Source organism: Triturus cristatus, chromosome 4_1 (assembly GCF_964204655.1).
Source record: "Triturus cristatus chromosome 4_1, aTriCri1.1, whole genome shotgun sequence".
Lineage (NCBI taxonomy): Eukaryota > Metazoa > Chordata > Amphibia > Caudata > Salamandridae > Triturus > Triturus cristatus.
In genome coordinates this window covers 355,207,253-355,231,537 of record NC_140585.1, presented here as the reverse complement: position 1 = coordinate 355,231,537, position 24,285 = coordinate 355,207,253, and the positions used below count along the sequence as shown (strand labels likewise).

The 24,285-nt window shown below is 46.0% G+C and overlaps 1 protein-coding gene across 1 annotated transcript in view; it reads left to right on the top strand.

Moving 5' to 3' along the window:
- Nucleotides 1–4,019: 4,019 nt before the first annotated feature.
- IPO8 (importin 8) overlaps nucleotides 4,020–24,285 on the top strand; it is a 557,903-nt gene continuing 537,637 nt past the window's right edge. The window contains exon 1 of the mRNA XM_085652356.1: nucleotides 4,020–4,235. Coding sequence (XP_085508482.1) covers nucleotides 4,152–4,235 — 84 coding nt within the window. The 5' untranslated portion in view covers nucleotides 4,020–4,151. The remainder of the gene's footprint in view (nucleotides 4,236–24,285) is intronic.

The following is a 24,285-nucleotide window of genomic DNA, read 5'->3' as shown; positions in this document are numbered from 1 at the left end:
TCTGCACCCACCACTTAGGAGCGGCACCGCCAGACACCAGAACCACTGGAGCTTCATTTACAGATGTTCCAGGTTTTCCTGAAACTAGGAGATTCCCCTCAAATGGCCTACGAGTACAGCCTAGGCTTCCCACAAGGTGTTCCCTTAGAAACCCTCCAGGCCCTGAGACTGGGTTTTGGGTACTTTGGGACACAGCCCACACTCACTCCTTCTCCGCTGAGACAGGACGTGAGCCCCTACACCCCTCTCACTACACCGGGACGTAGCTGGGCTACTCTGTACCTCTCCCACCACAAAGGTCTGGAAGATACCTGGGACACTTCTTTCAGGATCACTCCCAAATGCCTCTTCAGACCCTCTGTCACACAGCCAGAGGTATGCCTCCAGCAAAAGCTCCCTGGAATCAGAGAACTCACACTCCACCGGGTGTTGGCATAGCTCTGGAAAACAGGGACTTAAAATATGCTCTCCGACAAATGAATCACACAGCCCCCCACAGTTGTTAACCAAACTACCCTTTGCCTCACCATCCAGTGCCTCACACAAGTACCCCACACCACTCTCCTGAGATTGGCAAGACAGTGTCTGACTGTCGCTCAACCCACACTCTTCTGGGCTGTCTCCACACTCGCACACCAGGACTTCTACCATGGGGGAACCCCTCTCCTTGAGCCTCTCATCTAGAGTCAGTAGAGTGTCCCTCCCATCACTAGGAATATGATCCCCTGTGTCAGTTCCCCAAAACAAAACGCAGTATGTGGTTGCATAGTGGTCTGCACTAGTCCAGTAATGTACACCAATCACAGTGGATCAAGTACAAATACAAGTTCAAATCCTCATCGCTGACCACCAATGTTAGAAATGGGGGTCTCTAGTTGGCAGAGGTAGGTACCTCTGCCAACTAGAGACCCCTATTTCTAACAGGGGATAAGATCCAAATCTCGCAGTGGTCATTCAGCCAGGTGGGTTTCATTAGTTGGTTATGCCAGAAAGAGTGTCGTGGCTCCAAGAGTGTCAAGAAATATGGGTTTGGAGCGCAAATTCTGACAAATCCAGAGCACATACTGCACAGCTATCTAAGAGTTGAAGGTAAATATGCTCATATAATTTACTCCATGTCCTCACAATCCAAAAGCATTGGCATCTTTTGCGGCACTTGGGATACCTGCAACAAAAGCTGGCTATTGGCCATATATGCTTGGTGGGGTCACCAGCATGGCAACACAGCATCTGAAGATCACAGTCAGACTTTGGGTGGTGCAGGCAAGAAGGACATGAGAAGTAGCAGAATTTTTGGAGTACCCTTAGGGGACCTCAGGACCCACCCCTCCGTGATTAGATCCACCTTTGTCTTGGTTAGGTGGGAAGGTCCACCTGAAGTCCTAAGAAGGCATGGCAAAGCTTACATTTTATAAAGGTCATATGTTTCAGATGGGGGAGAGGGCCCTGCCAAGGTGTTAGTTCAGGTGGCGGGGTGGAGTGGTACCATCGGTCACAAGACTCCACCCTGTCCTCGTCCAATTACCCTCTCCAGGGGGTCCATAATCACTTGCTGGGGCAGCAGTTGGTTATCAGTTTGAACCTTCAAATGTAGGACCTGCCAAGTAGGGGGTGGTTGAACAATGGCTTAATCACCCCCAAATGTAAATGCATATCCTTGCACACTGGGCACAATGGATTATATCACACAGGACTATGGTTTCAAAGAAGAGCAGTAGTTTTTTAATGTTCTTGGGGTCCTATCTCCTGTTGGCACTGCACTCCCATACAATTAGAGGTCAGTGGCCCCAAACAATAACTTGCAGGGTGAACAAGGCTGTGGTTAAAGAAGAGAACAGTAGATTCCAACTTCTGGGGATGCCATCGAAACATCATACAGAAGGGTACATAAAGCCATGTACAAGCCCATCAAGCAGGAGGGCTTGGTTCAACTCAAATTCAAATCTAATAGAAGGGCTTGGTAAATTAGGGATGGCCTCTTTTGCGCAAACACCACACAGTTCCCCGATAGGGACGGGCACACCTATCAGAGGTAGATAGGGACATGGTCAAAAAAGAAGGACGGTAACTGCAGGTTGCATGAGGTTATGGAGCCTGCAATAACTTGAAGGGTAATAAAGCTGTGGTTAAAGAAAAGAACAATAGATCCTCCTTTCGGGGATGCCATCACATTCCGACAGAAAGTAAAAAAATAACCTTGGACAAGCCCACCTAGCAGGAGGGCATGGTTCAACTCAATTTCAATATGAAATAAGAAGGGCTGGGTAAATTAGGCGTGGCCTCTTTCGTGTAACACACATGGTACCCCGATAGGGATGGGGCACACCTGTCAGAGGTAGATGAGGAGATGTCTACCTAGAAGGACTAACGGCAGGTTACAGGTGGTTGTGAAGCATGCCATGGTGGGGCGGCCCGGATATGACAGTGGCCACATCCTGGGCATTGGCAGAGTTACAGGGCGATCTAAAGGCTGATTGGTACAAAGATGTACTCTTTTAGGAGCACAGAGTGGTGCCTTTTGCCAAACCCCAGGAGTCTTTACGGCAGGACCCTGGATGAAAACATTGGCACCCTACTAGTCTTTCGGGCGGCTGTAAGCCTGAGCAACCAGGGCTGGCCTTGCAACGCTCTACTCCTAAAAGGCGTGAGTAAAGTTATGGACCATGGAATGAAACGGGGATAATCCCCACATAAATGGGTGCACTGATTGGGTTGGCCACGGTGCAGTTTGGCTCATCAGGCGGGCAGGGCAGATTAGTTTAGCCTTGGATCGCCCATAAGTTAACCCACCACGTTGGCATACTTCTCGTATAAAATAAATCTGCAGCAAAACTGTTTTCCAACAAAATTTGTGTGGACTGATTATTTGAGCAGCACGACCAATTACTGCTAAGCGGGGGGTTGCCGATATCAGCACTATGTATAAGCAGATATAATGTCCCCACAGCGGTTGGACTTGGTAACTCTAGGGCCACCATAAACAACAGCTGACAGCATGTGTGACCTGCTGCATAGAACAGTTAGCAGAACTGAGCGTGCTAAACTTCTGGCTCTGTGTGCCTGGGTTGAAACGTCACGCAGCCTTTCCCTCCTATCACTACTATCCAGTATGAAAAGCAAGTGTAAGTGCCTTCCTTCTTAGTCTCCATCCCACAATTAACGTTCTCTGTGTACGAGGCCCTAATAACGCCACCCACTTCATCAAATAAAATCATTAAAATTGTTTTTATTACAGTGTGTGAAGAAGGGTTGCGAGTTGCGCAGCACAAGTTGCCAAAGAGCACTTCAATGCAGACACAGTGTAGGAAAGATCTATCTGCTATAGTGCTCCAGATTGTATCTCATGAAGCACTTGCTGAGAAGTTTTTCGGTTGATACTTAACTATGCCTGGTGTGACGCCGTGCTCCATGACACAGTAAAGCGATTTTTTTTTAATGGGGTTGAGAGGTGAGATAAACACTCAGTGACATTTGAGCACTTTACACCGCGCACCAGTTACATTACATAATGCCATTTTTATAGGCGAGGAGATATTGAGTTGCCCAGAGTCACATGATGTTGAGCTCACAGCGGGACTCGAATCAGCTTCCCCAGTCGACAGCTCTGGCACTTATTCCATATTTTCTTTTTGATAAACAGACTTCAAACCGGGAAATGCCACATAAAAAAGGAAAATGATAACTTGGCACAGTATATAAGTTGAACACGAGTCCTACGAAAAATGAAGAAAAAAAATACTCTGAATGAGACTGAGAGAGAGGCAGGTTCTCAATAGGACTGACATCTATGGTGACGTAGCACTCTCTTTGTTTATACTCGTCGTCTTCTACAGCCCCAACTTTCCGTACAGCATGGCTGCCCCCGGCAGCAAATGCACTTCTTACGCTCTGTGGCTGCTTGTTCTGTTAACTAAAATCCATGGGCAAAATCGCCCTGCGTGCAATCGTACAACATGTCAGCCGCCTGCAAGGCTTCGATCGTAAAGCGCTGCTGTTTCTCTCGCTTTGCGGTTTGTTGACGCAGGTGTCGTAAACCGGTGAATCTGACTGTGCTGAGTACTCCCGGGCCGCTGCTGGTGCGCAGGTGATCGGTCTCTTGGCCTTTAGTCTCGATCTGTCAGAGGTCACAGGTCAGGAAGATTCCCATCACCATGGACCCGAACCGGATCATCCAGGCTCTCAAGGGCACCATAGACCCCAAGTTACGGATAACCGCGGAGAATGAACTTAACCAGGTAGCGAACTGAGCGGAGAAAGCAGCAAACGTACAGGAACTAGCGGGCAAGGGGTTCGGGATGAGGTCTGGGATTGTGTTCTGCTGTCCTACTCATTGCCCGTCACCACTTTAGCTCCTTCGTATACTCTCTTTCCCCATTCTCTTGATTGTACGGCGAAACAACCCCCCACTCCCTCATGTCCTATTGTCGCTCATCCATCCCAGGCTTGTGCATCATTGATCATTTTAAGGCACATGATATCCTTTATCAACTGCAACCAGGTTAACTTCTCAGTATTAGAAAGTGCCCCCGGTGGCATATTGGCACCGCATAACTCGCTTGTATCATTAATGAGTCGCTTCTTACTATTGTGCCTCCCCTCTTTCCCCCCTAGAGCGAGCTCCCTGTTGTGGAGGGAATTATGCCACTTGCAATGCAAACTGTAGAACGTGAACTGGCAGTGTAAATTGGAACAGCATGATCTGAGTATCTTGTCAGGAATACGATGAAGCTTAGCACCTAAGAGTGAATACCACGTCTTGGCTGGTCGAATCCACTTTTTAATTTTCATTTCAACATACAGTTTGGAAATGCAAATTTCTGCTTATTAAGGACCCTTACCTTTCTGATTATGAATGTTTTTGCCAGTGATCCACTGAAAACAGGCGGGGGTCCGAGTATTTTGCATTTCCAGAGGAAGTAAATTACTGAAGTTTAAATTACTGCAATGAATTACTGCAGTTTACATTAGTTAAACCTAATCTAAATTTAAAATATATTTAGAAAGCAAAGCTTTAAAATGCTTCTAGTTCACTAATGACTCGCAAATAATGTAAGATCCTGTAGCAGTGCAAATATGGTTCAGAATGATGGAGGAGAGTGGGGACCTCTTGAAATCTCCATGTTAAACTTAGCAGTTTCTGTCAAAACACGTTTTTTGTTCTGAAATCTGATGCTCAAAGCATCCGATCCATGATGCAGCTAGTGATATAGATCTGTTCTGAATACCTTATCTAAAAGTGTCCAGTAGTTTATGGTGCAGCGCATTACAAGAACAATTTAACTGTAGTGTTTCAGTGGCCCACCTTCAGTTTTAGCAACACGTCGGTCGAAACCCTCAGTAGTTCAATGTCTGTTGTGTGTTAGTGTCTGAATCAAGACTGTGTGGAGTAAGACATTCAAAATGCCCTACACGTGTTAAAAATGTACAGTAAAATCTTCCTAATTTGATGTATGTGACTTCAAAGAACTTCTGCTTTTTAAACCATCGTTTTATTGTGTTTTTGGTTTGGATGTCCCACTAATATTTAGATCTTACCTCCAACAGCACATGCGCTGCATGCGTTCTTGCTTACGAGAGGTATTGTGTTCAACAAGTGGCTTGCTGCCTGCTCATTACTTAGCATTAATTGGTTTCATTGTCCCTCTTATTTGCTGACTTCCAATTGACCAGCTCAAGCTGGATTCACTTCCTCTTCTTTCGGCTGGATTGTGGACCAAGTACTGATTGCTTCAGGTTGATTGCTGCCCTTCAGCTGATCATGCTGTAAATGAGGCTCTGCTTTTATTATTTCTTCTTTCCTATTTAGCCTCATCGCATTTGTGCCTGTTTTACTATGCCACACACATACACACTTCAAAGAAGCCATTTTCTCCTATGAAATTGATGTTTAATCGTGACAGTAGTTATCTGCTTTTATTGTGACAATAGATGATATCTATTTCCAAATGTATTTTCATTAAGACATGGATGAGATAGCTTTCTTTATGTGATACACTTTTTTTTGTCAATTTTTTCTTCTTCTCTTTTTTACACCTTGGGAGACTAACTGATTTGCACAGATTCACAGGGGTGTTGTACTGAGACCTAACAAGCGTTGGCAAAGTCAACAGGTTTCGTTTCAAGACTATTGGCTCTGCCATTGCATTTTGTTCGTGCTGTACAGCACATGCATTGCCGACTTTGGCAATGATTTGTAGCCCTGCTGTGTAGTATTGCTAAAAATAATAATAAAAAGGACTATAATGCATCCAGGGCTAATGGACTAAAAAAAAAAAGAAAAAAAGCGCATTTGTTCTGGCTACGTCATAGCACATCATTTTAAAATTAGTTTTAGCTATACTGCTAAGCATCCATGCTGCTGTGCGGCATTGCTAAACAACATTGCCCAAGCCAATATCTCTACCAGGCGAAACCTATTGGTTTTGTCAATGCTTGTTTCTTGTATTCAAAGATGGCCTGGTATTAAGAAGCTTGAAGACCACTTTTAAGAGCCAGTGCTTGTTCTTCGAAGTGTTTTTCCTGCTTGATAGCTGTTTAAAACTCTTTGTTATGGTATTGGGTCATAGGGGTGTTCCTGGTGTTTCTTCTCATTACTTTAATTCCTTTCCTGCTTTATGGTTATAAATACTTGGTACTCAGGGGACAAGGGGGATCAGACACTTTAAAGGAAAACAGCAAACTTCTGGTCAAGTAATTATTGGTTAATCTAGGAGTGAAGACGGGATGGTTATAGATGTTTGTAGATGTAGACGTGTTCAGAAATAAGAGTAGATTATTGGGGCGTTTTCTTGGTATCATTTGTTTGGTGCATCCAGTAATTTCTCATCCCCTGCTGCTGTTTTGCCTGGAGATCTGAGCTGTATTCAGCAGTTGAAATGACTGTGGCCCTAGGACTTGGGCAGAGCAGGGAGCGTATCTTATTGAGGAACTATAGGGGACCAAAGCTACCTCTAATGTTAAACTCTAAGGGTAACTATTGAAGCACTGATCCAGTGTAGGTTTCAAGGTATTTATTCTGCTTCCAAACCACCAACTATGCAACTCGCCAGCCTGTATTACAATAACTGGTCTCCAGCATTCCCATGGAGACCATAACATTCTAGGCACGAGTTGGCAAACGAAAAGGCAACATAAATCACAACACATCCCTTTCAGAATGGAAGAAAGAAAAGCAAGGAAAAAAAACAAAAGGAAAAGGAAACTTGCAACAAGGGGAGAAACTATGCATTCATAACAATGTGATTTAGTGTACAACATAGTCTCTAATTTAGTTGGTAATTTCTTACATCTCGTCGAGGAGGGTCTACACAACACGTCCGTTCCACCACCACTACCTTCATGAACATTGCCATTGGAAAACCCTCATGCAAATCTGACAAGTCTTGACATACTCCAAGTACTACCAGTATTAACAGTCACAACATTTTTCTTAATAGCTGTAATGGTGTAGGGGCCCATAAAGCCAGAAGTTCCCTTACTGCTATGTCTCGCTTTCTTCACAAGAACCTGGTCTCCAACATTCAATTTCTTTACCTTAACAGACATTTTAGCATAATACCTCAATTTGTACTTTTGTTGATAATCCAAAAGTCTGGTTTCCTCAATTCGTCATCAGTACCACATTTGCTTTTAATAGGCAACCATACAGGATTTAACTTAGAGTTAGCCATCCTTCCCCTTAAAGCCTCAAATGGAGACCTCTGTGTGATGACATTGGGAGCAGTACAATGAGCCCACAATGTCTCCCTCAACACACTCTTAAAAGATAACCCAGATTCAAACGCTCTCTGTGCACAACTTTTAACCACCCTGTTCATTCTTTCCGTTGCACCATTAGCATGAGGTGCATAGAGAGCCGTCTTCTGGTGAACAATCCCCAAATCTTTGAGGAAAACTTGCATTTCTTGCGACACAAATTGCACTCCATTTTCAGTGACCAAGTATTTCGGTACACCCTCACTCACAAAAACATCTTTGAAAAACTCAATCACTGTTTTAGTATTGACAACACTCACACATTTAGTCACAACTCACTTAGAGGTGTAATCTACCAAAAGGAGCACAAATCTTTCACACAAAGGCATAAGTTCAAACTGAATAATTATGTCCAAATCCAACTTGGACCACACTGTCTCCGGAACTTCAACTCAAGACAAAGGAGCATGATTGGCAACATGGGGTTTGTCATTGATTGCACAAAGATGACGCTCTTTAACGACCCCTTCAATCATTTTGTCCATACCAGGCCACCAATATCACTCTCTTACACAAGCCTTTGTGAGACTTCGACCAAGATGTCCCTCATAAGCAAGATTCATAATTCTGTCTTACAAATCACACAGTGGAACCACCCTATCTCCCCTCATGAGATTTACCTGACAAAAAGTCAAACCATCCCTTACCGACCAAAAGGACCTCAAATCTTGATCAAGGGTCTTGTATTCAGGCCATCCCTTGGTGATAAAGAACTTGAGAGTAAAAAACACTTTGTCTTCAACAATTCTGTGTGACCATTCTTCCTTCGACAAGGTTGGTTCCATGACCCAATTCACACTTTCAACCTCCTCATCACACTGTTCGCACTCCAAAAGCAAACGCGACAAACAGTCTGCAGATTTTTGGCCGAACCAGGAAGATACTGAACATGAAAATTAAACTCTTGGAGTTCTTCACTCCAACGTTTGAGTCTGGGAGTCATGTGATCACTATGATGGCAAGAGAAAAATTACACTAACGGCCGGTGATAAGGCCTGGCTAAGAAAGGAATACCCCACAGATAACATTTTAAATGTCTCACTACCCAGAACACATTCAAAGCCTCCCTCTCAATGCAAGAATAGTGTACTTCTGCATCTCTAATTGCTCTAGACGTGAAAGCGACCACCCTCTCTTCCCCTTCAACAACTTGTGAGAGCACTGCACCCAAACCCTTGAGACTGGCATCAGTAGTTAGAATGGTTTTGATCTTGACGTCAAAATGTCCTAACATCGGCATCTTTCCAATTTCAGACTTGATGGTTGTGAAAGCTCTCTCACACTCTTGAGACCAATCAAATCGTACACCCTTCTTCAGCAAAACTCTGATGGGCTCCGCCACACTAGCAAATCCCATGACGAATTTGGAGTAAAACTTTGCACGCCTCCGAAACAACCTGACTTGCTCCTTATCTCTGGGTGTAGGCACTCTCAGTATGCTTTCTGCTAGCTCCAGTTTCGGCTGAATACCCTCCCCAGATATGACATCACCAAGATAGGTAACTGATGTCACACCAATGCGACATTTTTGTCTTTTCACCGTGAGTCCCTTCTCACCCAACATCTCCAACATGAAAGGTCTAAAACACTGAAAACCTTTGCACCTTTTAACATATTAATGGACTCGAAAGAGGTTGACGGTCCACCCAGATCCACTCATTCAACCCTCGCAAGTCCACACACATCCTAACGCTAGTGCCACCATCCTTGGGTGCCAAAACCACCGGGGCCAAACACTCTGACGCCTCAATTTCTTCTATAACGCCTTAATTTCTTCTATAACGCCTTAATCCAAAAGTGTTTTAAGCTCCACTTTCAGTGGTTCGACCATCATGTTAGGTACCCTGCACACTTTATGTACGCAAGGCTTGGCCCCTTCTTCAGGATGATTTGATGTTCAAAACCCTTTATAAGTCCTGAACCATCACCAAACATCTCAGGAAAATCCTTAAAATATTGTTCACAACTTCCCACATTATCAACCAGCATAACAAGGTCTTTTGGACCACTGGCGCCGGGGTTTAGGATGATACCCAAATCACGCTGGTGCCTCCACCCGAACAAGTTGTCACCTCTTTCAGCCACACATACCTTTTCAACAGTTCGACTGCCCTTGAACTCAATTTTAGCAACAACATACCCTTTTTATACGTTACCCCAACCCCATAGCTGACTGGGTTGATACCATGTGGGAGCAGTTCTACATTAACTTTGCCAACACCTTCATCACACTTTTTATTTCCAATCATAGTGAAAGGTGAACCCGAGCCGGCCAACACAACAAATTCTCTTCCATCCACCTCAATATCACACTCAGGCATTACCACCATCCCAGAATCCACCTCCCCATCCTTGTCATTCACATGCAAAACGATGGTGCGTTCTGTCTGAGGTGTATTCTGTAAGAAAGTAGTATATGCTTCTTATGGTTACCCCCACTTTTTTGCTGATGACACACTGTTTTTGGACTAGTCTGACTGGGATCCTGCTATTCAGGACCCCAGTCTATCTGCTTTCTCCCTTAAAATTGCTATGTATGTACTTTAGGTACACTCCAGATTGGATACTCCCTATCAGTCCCTAGTATATGGTACACCATGTACCCAGGGCATAGGTACCCAGAGGCCTCCCATGGACTGAAGCATGTACTATGCCACCCCTGAGAGGTAATTCAAATTGCCACGACAAGCCTGCTACAGCAGACTGTGTAAGCTGGTGCTTGCACCACTTACTTAATATATAGGTTCACTATAGCTATCTGAATTACTACACTTAAAAACCCATCAGTCACCCTTATGGCAGGCCTTATCAGTCCTGAAGGCGGGGTGCTGGGATTTACGTGAGAGGGTGCCCCTACATGAGCAGAGCCCCTCTGCAGCCTTTGGAGACCATTCTCCGGGGTTGTCTGTGATGCAGCCAGACATGTATGTTTAAGTGCATTATAACCTCGTGGTAAATGCTAACTTTAAAACGGCTGCTTAGAAACATGTCATGTTTTGTGTCAAACACCTTGGAATCATACCTCCCACACCAGTAACTGGTGTGGGAGGTATGATTCCACCCGTCCAAAGGGACATATGTGGGTCACCGATCTAGCCGGTACCAGCTTTATCGACCTGGACAGCACAAAATAGACACTGCCAGCCACAGACACAATTCTGCTCTCCTGCTGCTGAGCCAAGCTCAAGCAGAGGATGGCAGGAAAATAAGCATCCTGTCACAGGGAGGTGTGACCACCTTCCAGGCAGGGTTTAGTGTATTGGGGCTGGGTGGGTGCGCTCTGAGAGTGCCAGAAAGTCTGCACTGGGGGCACATTTGGTTTCCTGTGCAAAGTCCAGCTCAAACCAGTTCTGGGAGCCATTGGCTCCTGCTCTGGCGCGAAACTGGACAATGGACATGGATGTCGCCAGCCCCCTGTCCTGCCCCTCCCATAGGAGGGTCCACAGAATCTTTCCACCCCTTCCCATGGGTATAAAGTGGGTTACCTGACTACAGGACTTTAGATTTAACCTGGACAAGATTCTGCTAAGGAGAAACCAAGTACTTCGACTGCCTGCATTGCTGGTCCACACCGTAACCTGTTTACTCTAACCATGGGGGTTGCATTTGCCAAGGCTTGTTGGTGCTCCAGCCGGACATCGACCCCTTAGCACTCAAAATCCTTCGTGGGACAGCTCACCTCCAGACCCTGGTCGTCCTCGACGTCTCCTGGTCCCTGTGGCTGCAGAGTCAAGCAATCCTTTTTTGCACCTGAAGCACTCTGCATCGGTTGGCATTCGACTACTGGGCCTCTGGTCAACTGAAGTGTGCTGAAAAGCGGATACCTTACATCGAACACGTGATGGGACAAGAAGCAGGGCATACATAGTTTACTGGTCTTAAAGAGCAGGTACAGAGTGATCCGACAACCCCAGAATAGGAGCTTCTGGCAGCAGGACAGTGCCACGGGGAAGCCCACAAAAGACTACAAACCGATTTGAAGGAAGACTAGCTGGACGAGGACCGCTGCCACCAGCGTTGCTGTGGTGTTCGGAATGTCCGGGACCTGGCACCATTGCTGGGTCCCGGAATCTGGAATGCACGCAGGGGGCTTCACGATGTGGGTGCTCAGGGCTCCGTGATAACAGGGGATACCTATCTGTTGTACAATAATAATCCGTCGACAGTCTGCATAACTTATACCACCTAACAGCCTGGGTACTCTATCCAGAAGCCGTGTGTCGGCTGCCAGCACAGACAGCCCATGGTCTGCCCACTGCCCTCCCGGGGTCAGGCTCTGGTGTGGCGCCTCAACCGACTACCAACCTGACCCCAATCGGACTTCCTCCATTACCCCTGTCCGGATACATCACTGGCCGGCAATTCGAGCGCACTGAAGCAACCTCCTGGTTCAAGCTGCGCTTTAGAAACTCATGACCTCATTAACGCATTCATTCATGGGAAGCGTGACTCTGCCCCCACCAGAACTGGAAGTTTTGATTTGCAGGGTGCACACGGAGCTCGGCTGTGGGTGTCCAATCCAGCTCAGGAGCAGCAGGAAAAGAAGCAGGCTTCCCTAGGCGCCCCATGGACAAGAACCGGTGTTGGAACATGTTGGTGCCAAATGTAACGTCCCCCGGGAAGGACCGGGTGGATTAGGTAAAGTGCACCCCTTCATCGATGAAAAGTTCTCTTATGATCAGTGATTGACAAGCACTGGGCTTCAGGGATGGCAACGTATTCCTAGCACTGCAGACTGGAAACCCAGCTAGCTAATTGACGGCGCTGAAGTGTGACCGTCTCCAAACCCTCTTACACCAACCTGGATTTAAGTCTGCTCATGACAAATAAAATGCGAAAAATATGCTCTTGTGAAAGCTTTATACAACGTACATTGCCACCTCCCCCTCACAGTGGGCTCAAATATTCACTTCTTTATAGCACTTGCATTTGAATGTCATTGACCAGTTTCAGCCATGTGAGGACGTTCAGTAACCTGCTTTCAGAGGTGAAAGGCACTCATATCACGGATTGCCAAAGTTGCGAAGCTTGTCAGCTTATGATTTTATTAACGCTGTTGACTGAAACAAAATCGTGACATTTGCGATCAACAATAATACACCACAGAGCTGATGTGATTCTCTCGTTGTTGACTCGTTCATGTAGTGACGTTGCGACCACTGATACTTAATAAACGTTCAGTCGAGCCCACTGATCTGAAGTCACGTGTGTTTCATCAATGTGCAATAGCAGATGCCGCATAAAGGTTCTGTTTTATTCCAGTCGATTAATTTAATGTCGCGACATTGGGATTTAGTGAGAATTTATACAGGCTCTGGAATTCCATCACTGTCGACTCATCCAAACTTGTGGCGATGAATACTCAAGAGTTTTCTGTCATTCTAGAGCTGTGAATTCACCTAAAGTCATGATAGCGAAATCTGTACTATATCGAGCGACTCTGGAATTCTACCGTGGTTGATTCATCCAACGACAGGAGGTTGCAGTCACTGATGCCTCGTAAAGTATCTAATAAAATCGCAGAAATGCTCCCAAATTGTGGCACTGCTCCAGGTGTACCTCATTCATGAGCTGCAATTCCACTGCTTTTGATTTGTGCGAATTCAAGACATTGTGATCACTGATGCATCCTAAATGTTCAGTGAGCCCATCCCGGGGCGTAGCTATTAAAGTCAGTGACTTGGGCGGGGCCACAAGGACAGTTGCCCCGGTGGAAAATTGTTAGGGGCGCAAAATGTCAAAAGAAAAGTGGAAGGATACTTTGCTTGCCCCAGGCGCTGGCAACCCATGCAGTGCCACTGATTAAGGTGCAGTGGCACCGGTGCCCAGGGGTGCTAGGGGCCTGAGGTATTGTAGACGTGGCTGTCTTTTACGGTCCAACGTGGACAAAGGACACACTTTCCTTGCTAGCTTTAGAGCTGTTTATTCATCCTGTGAGTCAAACGCGCTCTTTCTGTCTCAGGGAGTGGGGGAGGGGCGTAATTGAGTTTTTCAATGCCGGTAGTCGGAGTGTATCCCCAACCTGTTTGGGCACAAGCAGAGTATATCTGCGGTCCAGAGTACTGTTCATTTTTGCTATAATGCGTAATATTTTGTAGGAATGCAGTTTGTAAGCGCTTCTAGATTTAAGCAGACAAGAAGACTATGGTACAGCTAGATACACGATTTGCCCAGGGTCACACAGTGGGGGCAATTGAGAAAACATGGATTACTCACATCTGTCCTATATAGTATCTCTTTATAGTGCACCCAAATAACACTCACACTGTACAACACCATCTCGGCCCCACGGGCCATGATCCTTGGATAGACAGTCTATGTTGATCACCTTGTCACCTCTGTGTTTCACTGGCCCAGTTATAGTCCTTCTGTACAGCACCATTTCAGCCTGGAGTGCCTCTGAGACTCACTTGCAGTAACTCTCGATAACACCACCTCACATTGAAACCTAACTGCACTAGTCTGACCTCGCTGTGTACAACCCAACATCTGTCTAGAGTTCCCCTGGCTCTATCTTACATTTACTCTGAACAACACCACTTAAACCTGGATCTCCTCTTATCACCACTCGCACTCAACATACACAGCACCACTTCCACCTCACACTCAACTGAACCTCACTCAAACTCAGTATGTACATGACCACAATAGAGTGGGGCGCCACTAGCCCTCATTCAGCTCACTCTGGCCAACAGCATTCCCTAAACCACACACAGTCTCACTGTGTACATCATGATCCCAGCCTGCAGCTCAATTGAACCGCACTCACTATGAACACCACATGGTCTACGTAGAACCCCACTAAACAGCAGCCATACATTCCCTGCACCCCCACCCCCTCCCTCTATACCTCACTAAGCAAAATGCATGTAGAGTCAAGCTCAGGTACAATGAACGAAGCTTGAGGTATCTGAGGGTACTGTGTGCAGGGTGCTGCAAGGCAGGAGTGTTGTGCCAACCACCCAAAAGTGGGAAATGAGAACTGAGTGTTGTGAATTTAGCTGTGACTGGTACGCAGAGAGGCTTTTTGCTCACTGCTGTAGACCCGGACAAAAGAAGCGTCTGGTTATACAGTGAGTGCAGGACTCTGAGACTGGCAGCTCAAACCAGGCCACACAAGATCAAGAGAGTCACAAAACCAAACCAGAATTAATCGTAAACATAGATATGGGACTAGAAGAACAGAACTTACAGACATAGAAAAAATATTACAATGCCCCAATCCACAAACCATCTCTGACAGGTTTTTTAGTATGTGTGTATTTTGCTTTATTTCAGTATGTTTCAGCTAGCTCAGATCTCTCAGGTACCCCCTCGTCACGAATGAGTAGCTCACGTAATGTTAATTTTTACCTTGTATTTTGGTACTTATATTTTTATTTTTAACATTATAAATTAATAATGCCAGCATACTTGAAGCTGTAAACGCATCATGCTCTCCTACACCTTGTATGTATGTATTCACTGTTTTTAGCTCGAACCTACCCAAAAGGCAGTGGAGCACTGTACATGGTCAACCCCATGCCTAAAGTCGGCAAGTAAGAGGAAAAAAAACTGGATTGTGGATGGTTAATGCATTTAGATGAAGTGTTTGTTTAAAGAGGTGAGTCTTCAACTGTCTCCTAAATTTGAGGGGCGCTGAAGAGGTCGTGATGGATATGTGGATGTTGTTCCAGATCCTAGGTGGAAAAGGCCTGTGTCTTGTTTTTTCTTTTTTTACACTTTTTAGTCTGAAGTCTGGTGTCCTGACTGAGGGCGTGCCGAAAACCACCAGAGATGGTGGACTTATATGCAAGACAAGCGGTGGTGCTGGTAGTGATGGCTTTGTAAATTATGCTGCTGGTTTTGAATATGGTGCAAGCTGGGAAGGGGAGCCAATGGTGTTCCATCAGGATGGTGTTGTTGTGGTCATATTTCTTCAGGCTCTGGATGAGACCTTTTGCGGTGTGGGGGCCTTCATTCATCACAATGTCAAGCCCTCTGTCCCTTAACACCATAATCACACATCATTGATCACTACACAAGACATGGAAATGCTACATAGCCTCAAAGCAAAGGCAACACATTTTCATCCACAAACCCCACACAGTGTAGTAAGCTCTCTCTGTGGATAAGCACTTCGGCGCCCCATATTAGGGTGGGAAGCACTACACAAATGTGGAAATTCTGTATATATATCAGTTTTTCAAAGTGGCTACAAGCTGTATAGCTGTTTCGGCTCTCCTAAACAAGCATTTGCAGTGCAATAGGTCTCGCATTTACTCAAGTTTAAGTTATTGGCATTGTAAATGACAATGCTTTTTATTTATGTTAAAAAAATAGCATTGTCATTTTCAATTCCAATAGCTTAAACTCGCGTAAATGCGAGACCTATTGCATTGCAAATGCTTGTTGACTTCTGTATTCAGAGGGTAGAGACCCCAAGCCTGGTGCTACCAGGAGTTTGGTTATACCTCTGAAGTTTAGAGGCTTCCTATTAACACTGGCACATGACATCCCATTAGCAGGACACTTAAGCCAAAGTAAAACCTGGGACCGGCTTGTCCCTCATTTTCACTGGCCTCACATGTCAGAAGACACAAAGGAGCTTTGCCGCTCCTGTATCACTTGACAAGCCTGTGGTAAGGCAGATGGTACTACAAAGGCCACCCTGATACCACTACCTGTGGTGGGGTTTCCCTTTGAGAGGGTTGGGATTGACATTGTTAGTTCCATGGATCCTCCAACTGCAACTGGGCACAGATTCATACTAGTGGTGGTGAACCGTTCCACTAGGTATCTAGACGCATTTCCCCATAGGACTACCACTGCTCCTGCTTTGGCCAGAGCTCTCCTGTGAATCTTTTCCTTGGTGGGGTTCCCTAAGAAGGTAGTATCAGACAGAGGTACAAACCTTATGTCTGGTTATCTGACTGCTATGTGGAAGGAGAGTGGAGTGAATTACAAATCCACCACACCCTATCACCCACAAAGCAATGGGTTGGTGGAGAGACTCAACAAAACCCTCAAGGGCATGATAAAAGGTCTCCCTAAAAAGCTTAGGCATGGATGGGATATCCTTTTGCCCTGCCTTCTCTTTGCCTACAGAGAGGTTCCTCAGAAGTGGGTTGGTTACAGCCCTTTTGAACTTCTGTTTGGACATTCAGTTAGGGGTCCCTTATGCTTGGTTAAGGAGGGATGGGAGTTACCTCTCAAAATGCCTAAACAGGACATAGTGGACTATGTACTTGGTCTCCGCTCCCGGATGGCTGAGTACATGAAGAAGGCATCCAAAAACCTTGAGGCTAGCCAGGAATTGCAAAAGGCCTGGCATGACCAAAAGGCTGTTTTGACTGTGTATCAGCCAGGACAGAAGGTATGGGTGTTGGAGCCTGTGGCCCCAGCAGCTCTCCAAGACAAGTGTAGTGGGCCCCATACCATTCTTGAGCAAAAGGGAGAGGTTACCTACCTGGTGGACCTTGACACTCCCAGGAGCTCCCATAGGGTGCTCCATGTGAACAGGCTCAAGCCATATGTGGACAGGGCAGACATGGGCTTGCTCATGGCTACTGATGAGGGACAGGAGGAAGAGAGTGACCCACTCCCTGACCTCCTCTCACAGAACCCTGATGATGGTTCAGTTGATGGTGTAGCCTTGGCAGGCAGCCTCACTGAACAGCAACAGACTGCTGTAGGAAAGTCCTCAATCAGTACAGACACATGTTTTCACTGACTCCTGGTGTACCCATGAGGTGGACACAGGTGACAGTCTGTCTGTTAAATATAAGATTTACAGGCAACCTGACCTGACAGAAGTCCAGAAGATGTTGGAACTGGGAGTGATTGAGTCCTCAGATAGCCCTTGGGCTAGTCCAGTAGTCTTGGCACTAAAACCTCACACCCAGGGTGGTAAGAGAGAGAGATGAGGTGGTAAGAGAGAGAGATGAGGTTCTGTGTTGACTACAGGGGACTCACTAGGACTGATGTTCATCTAATTCCAAGGGCAGATGAACTAATTGATACTTTGGCCTCAGCCAACTTCTTAAGTACATTTGACCTGACAACTGGTTTCTGGCAACTCATATAAGTTGAGGATGCTAAGCCAAAAACAGCATTTTCAACCCCTAGTGGGCACTACCAATTTATGGTGATGCCTTTTGGCTTGAACAATGCACCTGTCACATTTCAAAGACTGGTGAATAAAGTTCTCACAGGACGAGGCCTATTGTGCAGCTTGATATTGCTGTCTTTAGCTCCACCTGGGAGGATTACCTGGTCTACCTGAGACATGTTCTGGAGGCTCTGCAAAAGGCAGGCCTCACTATCAAGGCCACAAAGTGCCAGACAGGGCAGAGTAAGGTTGTATACCTAGGCCACCTTGTGGGTGGAGGACAGGTTCAACCATTGCAGCAAAACCCAAACCACCATGGATTGGGTTGCTCCGACTACCCAGACTTGGGTCAGAGCTTTCTTGGGCCTGACTGGGTACTACAGGAGGTTTGTCAAATGATATGGCTCCATAGTGACCCCTTTGAAGGACTTAACTTCTAAGAAAATGCCTAAGAAGGTTCAGTGGACCGTTAGCTGTCAAAAGCATTTGATGACCTGAAGCAGGCCATGTGCACTGCTCCCATTCTGCCAAGTCCTGATTATTCCAAACACTTTATTGTTCAAACATATGCATCTGAATTGGGGGTAGGGGATGTGTTATCACAATTGAATGAAGAGGGTCAGGATCAGCTAGTAGCTTTTCATAAGCAGAAGGCTTACCCCCAGAGAGAAACGTTGTTCAGCTATTGAGAGGGAAGCCTTTGCCGTGGTTTGGGCTCTGAAGAAGTTGAGGCCATATCTGTTTGGCACTCACTTCATTGTTCAGACAGACCATAAGCCCCTCTTATGGCTAAAACAGATGAAGGGTGAAAACCCCAAACTCTTGAGGTGGTCCCTGTACATAGTCCAGCTCAAAACAGTTCTGGGAGCCATTGGTTCCTGCACTGGCGCGAAACAGGACAAAGAACATGGGTGTAGCCACCCCTCTGTCCTGCCCCTCCCCTAGGAGGGTCTACAGAATTGTTCCACCCCTTCCCATGGGTATAAAGTGCGTTACCTGACTACAGCACTTTAGTTTTTAACTGGACAAGATTCTGCTAAGAAGAAACCAAGTACTTTGACCGCCTGCATGACGCTGGACGACTGAAGAATCTCCCTTGGAGTAAAGGAGTTACTACCCGGCAAAAGTAGGCACATAAACGCATCTGACCGGTTTGCATCTCCAGAGCTCCTGAGGACTCCGAAGATTTCAGCAACACAGGAGGTGGGTTCCCGAAGGTCCCTGAGGTAGATCTGACCTCTCAGCGATTCTGAGACCAGCATCTCTTGTGGGGTCCGTGCAATCCGAACCCCTGTGCACCATGTACATTTGCACTTGCATATGCTTATTGACGATTCCCGAGCTTGTGCATTGGATTCCGTGTAGTTCTGACCCCGAGCAGTAATTGCAACGAAGATATCAGGCCTCCACTCACTGAGTGTCCTGTGGGCTTGTACTTTTCAAACTTGCTTAAGGTCTCCTCGTTATCCCTCGTCCGTGGGCCTTTGGGTCCTGGCGTCATGTTTGTTCTTGGGCTTACCTGGTTGCTACAGACGTGCCCTGACTCTCCATTGCTTGGAGAGGCCCCTGGACCTTGCTTGTTCACACTGTAACCTGTTTACTCTAACCGCGTGGATTGCATTTGCCAGGGCTTGTTGGTGCTCCAGCTGGACATCGACACCTCAGCACTCGATAACCTTCATGGGACAGCTCACCTCCGGACCCTGGTCGTCCTCGACGTCTCCTGTTCCCCATGGCTGCAGAGTCGAGCAACTCTTCTTCGCACCTGAAGCACTTGACATCGGTGGGCATTCGACTACTGAGCCCCTGGTCACCTGAAGTGACCCAGACTCTGTCCCCTCTGCTTTCAGGTTCTTCTCACCTAGACTCCATGCTTGGATTCCACCAGACACTCTACGCCTTACAACTACTGTGTGATTCTCCTTTCATTTAGTCATTTAGAAGGTGATATTCTGGTAAAACAAGCAGCTTTACATTCCTTCAAGATTAAGCCTGAAGGCTGCTCTCCACTGCTACCACTAGGATAGCTTTCTAAAGGTTATCTTTGACTTAATACATCTTAAGGGTCATGTGGACTGGTACAGGGTACCCACTTGAATTAGTGGACATCATATACCAGGCCACCTTCTCACATATTCTCTGCCACTTGGCTCTTTCCAGCGGATCTACACACATGAGCATAATGTCCCTTAATACCACATTTCTTACACACTGAACCTTTAGCATAACAATTTGGACTGTTGGATAAATGTAAAAAACCTCCACATCTGTACCATCTAACTCTCTGTGAAACTGTACTGTTCCGCTCTTGAAAGTCACATTCAGGACCACTCAATTGCACATCATGCTCAGGACTACATGATTGTGCATCACGCTCAGTACCTCTTCCCCTCACATTAGAGGAAATCTTGGCAATGTTATCAGCGTAAGGTTGATGTGCACCAGTATCTGTCAATGCACGAATATCACTCTGCAGATCTTTCTTATCCTCAAGATTCTTCCTCATCTATTTCACCCCGTTTGATGTATTTTTGACCCCTTCAACAATGGCTATAGCCTCTGCTAACGATGGATTCTTTGATAATAATTTTTCTTGTACTCTGGGACTGTTGGTGCACCTCACCAACTGATCTCTGACTAAAGAGTCAGATAACGCCCCAAATTCACATGGACGTGCTAGTGTCTTCAAGGATGCAACAGAACTGCTCACTCTTTCCGCAGGCTCTTGCACTCTTGTAAAGAATCGGGGTTTAAAGTATCGTTCTAGCATAGTCAATGACATCTCATATACATCTGATGGTTCCCCATCACTGTTAGAAACCGGTATTAACTCATTACTATCATAGATGTTTCTTCCTTAAACATTTAGATTGTGTAGTAAAATGGCTTGCTTCTTAAAGCAGAGAATTTTTCCTACCAATTGCCACTATATATGATTTGAAAAGATTCCTCTATCTTTTCCAGGGTAGGGTTGGCCTTTTCTGAGGGGAAAGCAGGAAGCTGTGGCATGCTGGTGGTGGTAGCCATGGTTACAATGAGGGTTGCAAAATTGAAATAATATGACGTGTACCTCAATATGTCAGGAGCAGCAACAACGCACAACGGAAAGTTTTTGTTTTTAGAAAGTATCAAATCTCACCATATGTTCAGAAAATTTGCTCCGTACTTAGTTGAAGTGATTTCCAAAAACTAAAATGACTGCACGCCGCATGACGTGTGCGTAAAGCTTTGGGCGTAAGAGTAGAGCTATGACAGGGAGGTCCACCGGCGGCAAACAATGTTGACATAAGCTGGAGGTGGCCTGATTCTTCAGGCAAGCGCGAGGTAGGGCGCGCGCGGTTGCTCAAATAACGGTAAACTTGCCGCGGGAACTTTTCCACCTTGAAGAATAGGCCAAAGTAAGTTATAACATTTTATCGATTCTAGGGCACCTTCTCACCTCCACAGTGCTATGGTGTCTGCAATTAAAAGGGTTAACACAGTTGAAAGGCAATCTCTTTCCTCTGTGCTTGATATTGTGGGTCCAGTTCTCTGTCGGTAGGGCAATCGGTTGTTCACGATGCCTGTCCCCATTCATGCCCTCGTCGCCAGTATTAAAGCACTGATCCAGTGTATGTTTCAAGGTATTTATTCCGCTTCCAAACAGATTATGCAGCTCGCCATACAATAACCGGTCTCCAGCATTCCCATTGAGACCATAACATTCCAGGCACGAGCTGGCAAATTTAATGACAAAGTAAATCACAACACTAACACATCGATATTCCATTTGTGAATGCCCTGCCATGTTTTGAAAAACTCACTGCTGCTAGTTAATACAAATGCAGTAGTTTTACAAACTCCAACAGATTTCAAATAGCAGCAGGATTTTGATTCCGACAGAGCAGATGACAAATCTATCTGCTTGTAGAAATGGTACAACCTGTGTGATTCTTTTGATAAATGCCTTTCACACCATGATCCATTATCCCTCCCATCTCCTCCCCCTCTCGAGGCATGCAAAAAACTGGATGGTGAACAAATTGCTCACCTAGTAACATTGGTTTAGAGAATGATCCACATTGTATTCATTTATTTTATTAGAATGAATAACATCCGTAATCTAATACATCTGTAAACACTTAGACATGTTTGTATTTTGCAAATGAATTATAGATTGTCAAATAGGCAGAGCCAATGCAGTCCAGTTAGTTAGAAGACATGATTGCTATGTGGCTTAGCAAGTGTATTGCTATTAGCCAATTACTCCGATGAACGTCTGCGTCACATTTGTTTTTTTGAAAAGAAGACTGCAGGTTTACTGTCTTCCGCAGGTTGAGCAAAAAGTAGACCATGTTTATCGCAAACCCCGTATCACTCAACGCAGCCCAAAGCTTGTTCCTGTTGACCTTATCGAAAGCTTAGCTGAGATCCATAAAACGCCAAGTGTATGATTCCGTGCGTGGCCACAGCATATTTTGTAATAATCGGATGTAAATTTAAACATTGGCCAGCAGTCTCAAGGCCAGGTCTAAAGCCATTCTTAACATCTGATGTTCATTAGCCCACTTCATCATCCGATCTATCCTACAATCTTTCCTACAGAGTCTATTGTTGATATGGGCTGATAACAACAGGGGTCTTTCTTATTTCCCTTCTTAAATACAGGTACAATCACAGATGGAGACCAAGAAACTGGAAGATCATGCCTAATAGCTGCTTTGATGTATAAAGTAAATTAAGGGGCACAGAGTTCTAGATTAGACAAACAAGTCACAGGTACCCCATCAGGACCTTATTGTCTGGTAATGTGTTGATTGCATCCCTAACCTCTTTGCACAAGAAGGTGATCTACACATATAGGCAAGTGATGGCCAAGATTCTCAGTTATAGACTTAGGTACATCATAGATGAATTAAAAATTCCCAACCCAAGTACTAGGAGAGAGATGCGAGGATATTGAGTACCATACCTTTTGACTGAACAGTGGGTGATTCAACAATTTCCCAAAATATTGAGCTATCCCTCCGACTACTGGCATAGATAAGTTGTTCCCACCACCCTTACTTAAAGATTTTTTTCTGATACTTGAGAGCTGTTTTACAAATAAAGGCAGGAGGCTACCATTGATTTGTCCCTTGGTTTTCTCTTTAGGGCTTTAACCAAATCACTGTGGGCCTTAGAACACCAATGATCAAAATATCTAGGACTATTAACTCGCGAGGATTACCCAAGGTAGTCAAAATTAATTTAACTTTGGCACAACTACACTTATGAGAGTTACGCATTAATTCATCTAGAAGGCTGTCATCTAAGAAAGCTATACAATTAAAGGAGCACTCACTAAATATAAAAGTGGCAGTTGACAGATTGTGATTGCTACTGGCATCCCATGATTTTTGAGTGTTTGGAGCAGAGTAGGAGAAACAAACAAGTATTTGCAATGCAATAGGTCTCGCATTTATAAGAGTTTGAGCTATTGGCATTGTAAAATTACAATGCCTTTTATGTTTTGGTTTTAAAACAAATAAAAGGCTTTGTCATTTACAATGTCAGTAGCATAAACTCGCATAAAAGCAGTGTGTGGAGTGCAGCAGTGTGCGGCGTGCAGCAGTGTGCGGCGTGCAGCAGTGTGAGGCTTGTAGCAGTGTGCGGCGTGCAGCAGTGTGTGGCGTGCAGCAGTGTTTCGTGTAGCAGTGTGTGGCGTTCAGCAGTGTGCTGCGCGCAGCAGTGTGCTGCGTGCAGCAGTGTCGTGCAGCATGCAGCAGTGTCGTGCAGCATGCAGCAGTGAGTAATGCAGCAGTGTGCAGCAGTGTGTGGCGTGCAGCAGTGTGTGGCGTGCAGCAGTGTGTGGCAGGCAGCAGTGTGTGGCAGGCAGCAGTGTGTGGCAGGCAGCAGTGTGTGGCAGGCAGCAGTGTGTGGCGTGCAGCAGTGTGCGGCGTGCAGCAGTGTGCGGCGTGCAGCAGTGTGCGGCGTGCAGCAGTGTGTGGCATCCAGCAGTGTTTCGTGTAGCAGTGTGAGGCATGCAGCAGTGTGTGGCGTGCAGCGGCATGCAGCAGTGTGCGCCGTGCAGCAGTGTGCTGCGTGCAGCAGTGCCGTGCAGCATGCAGCAGTGAGTAATGCAGCAGCGTGCAGCAGTGTGTGGCGTGCAGCAGTGTGTGGCGTGCAGCAGTGTGTGGCGTGCAGCAGTGTGTGGCGTGCAGCAGCGTGTGGCGTGCAGCAGCGTGTGGCGTGCAGCAGCGTGTGGCGTGCAGCAGTGTTTCGTGCAGCAGTGTGTGGCGTGCAGCAGTGTGTGGCGTGCGGCAGTGTGCGGCATGCAGCAGTGTGGCGTGCAGCGGCATGCAGCAGTGTGCGGCGTGCAGCAGTGTGTGGCGTGCAGCAGCATGCAACAGTGTGTGGCATGCAGCAGTGTGTGGCATGCAGCAGTGTGTGGCATGCAGCAGTGTGTGGCGTGCAGCAGT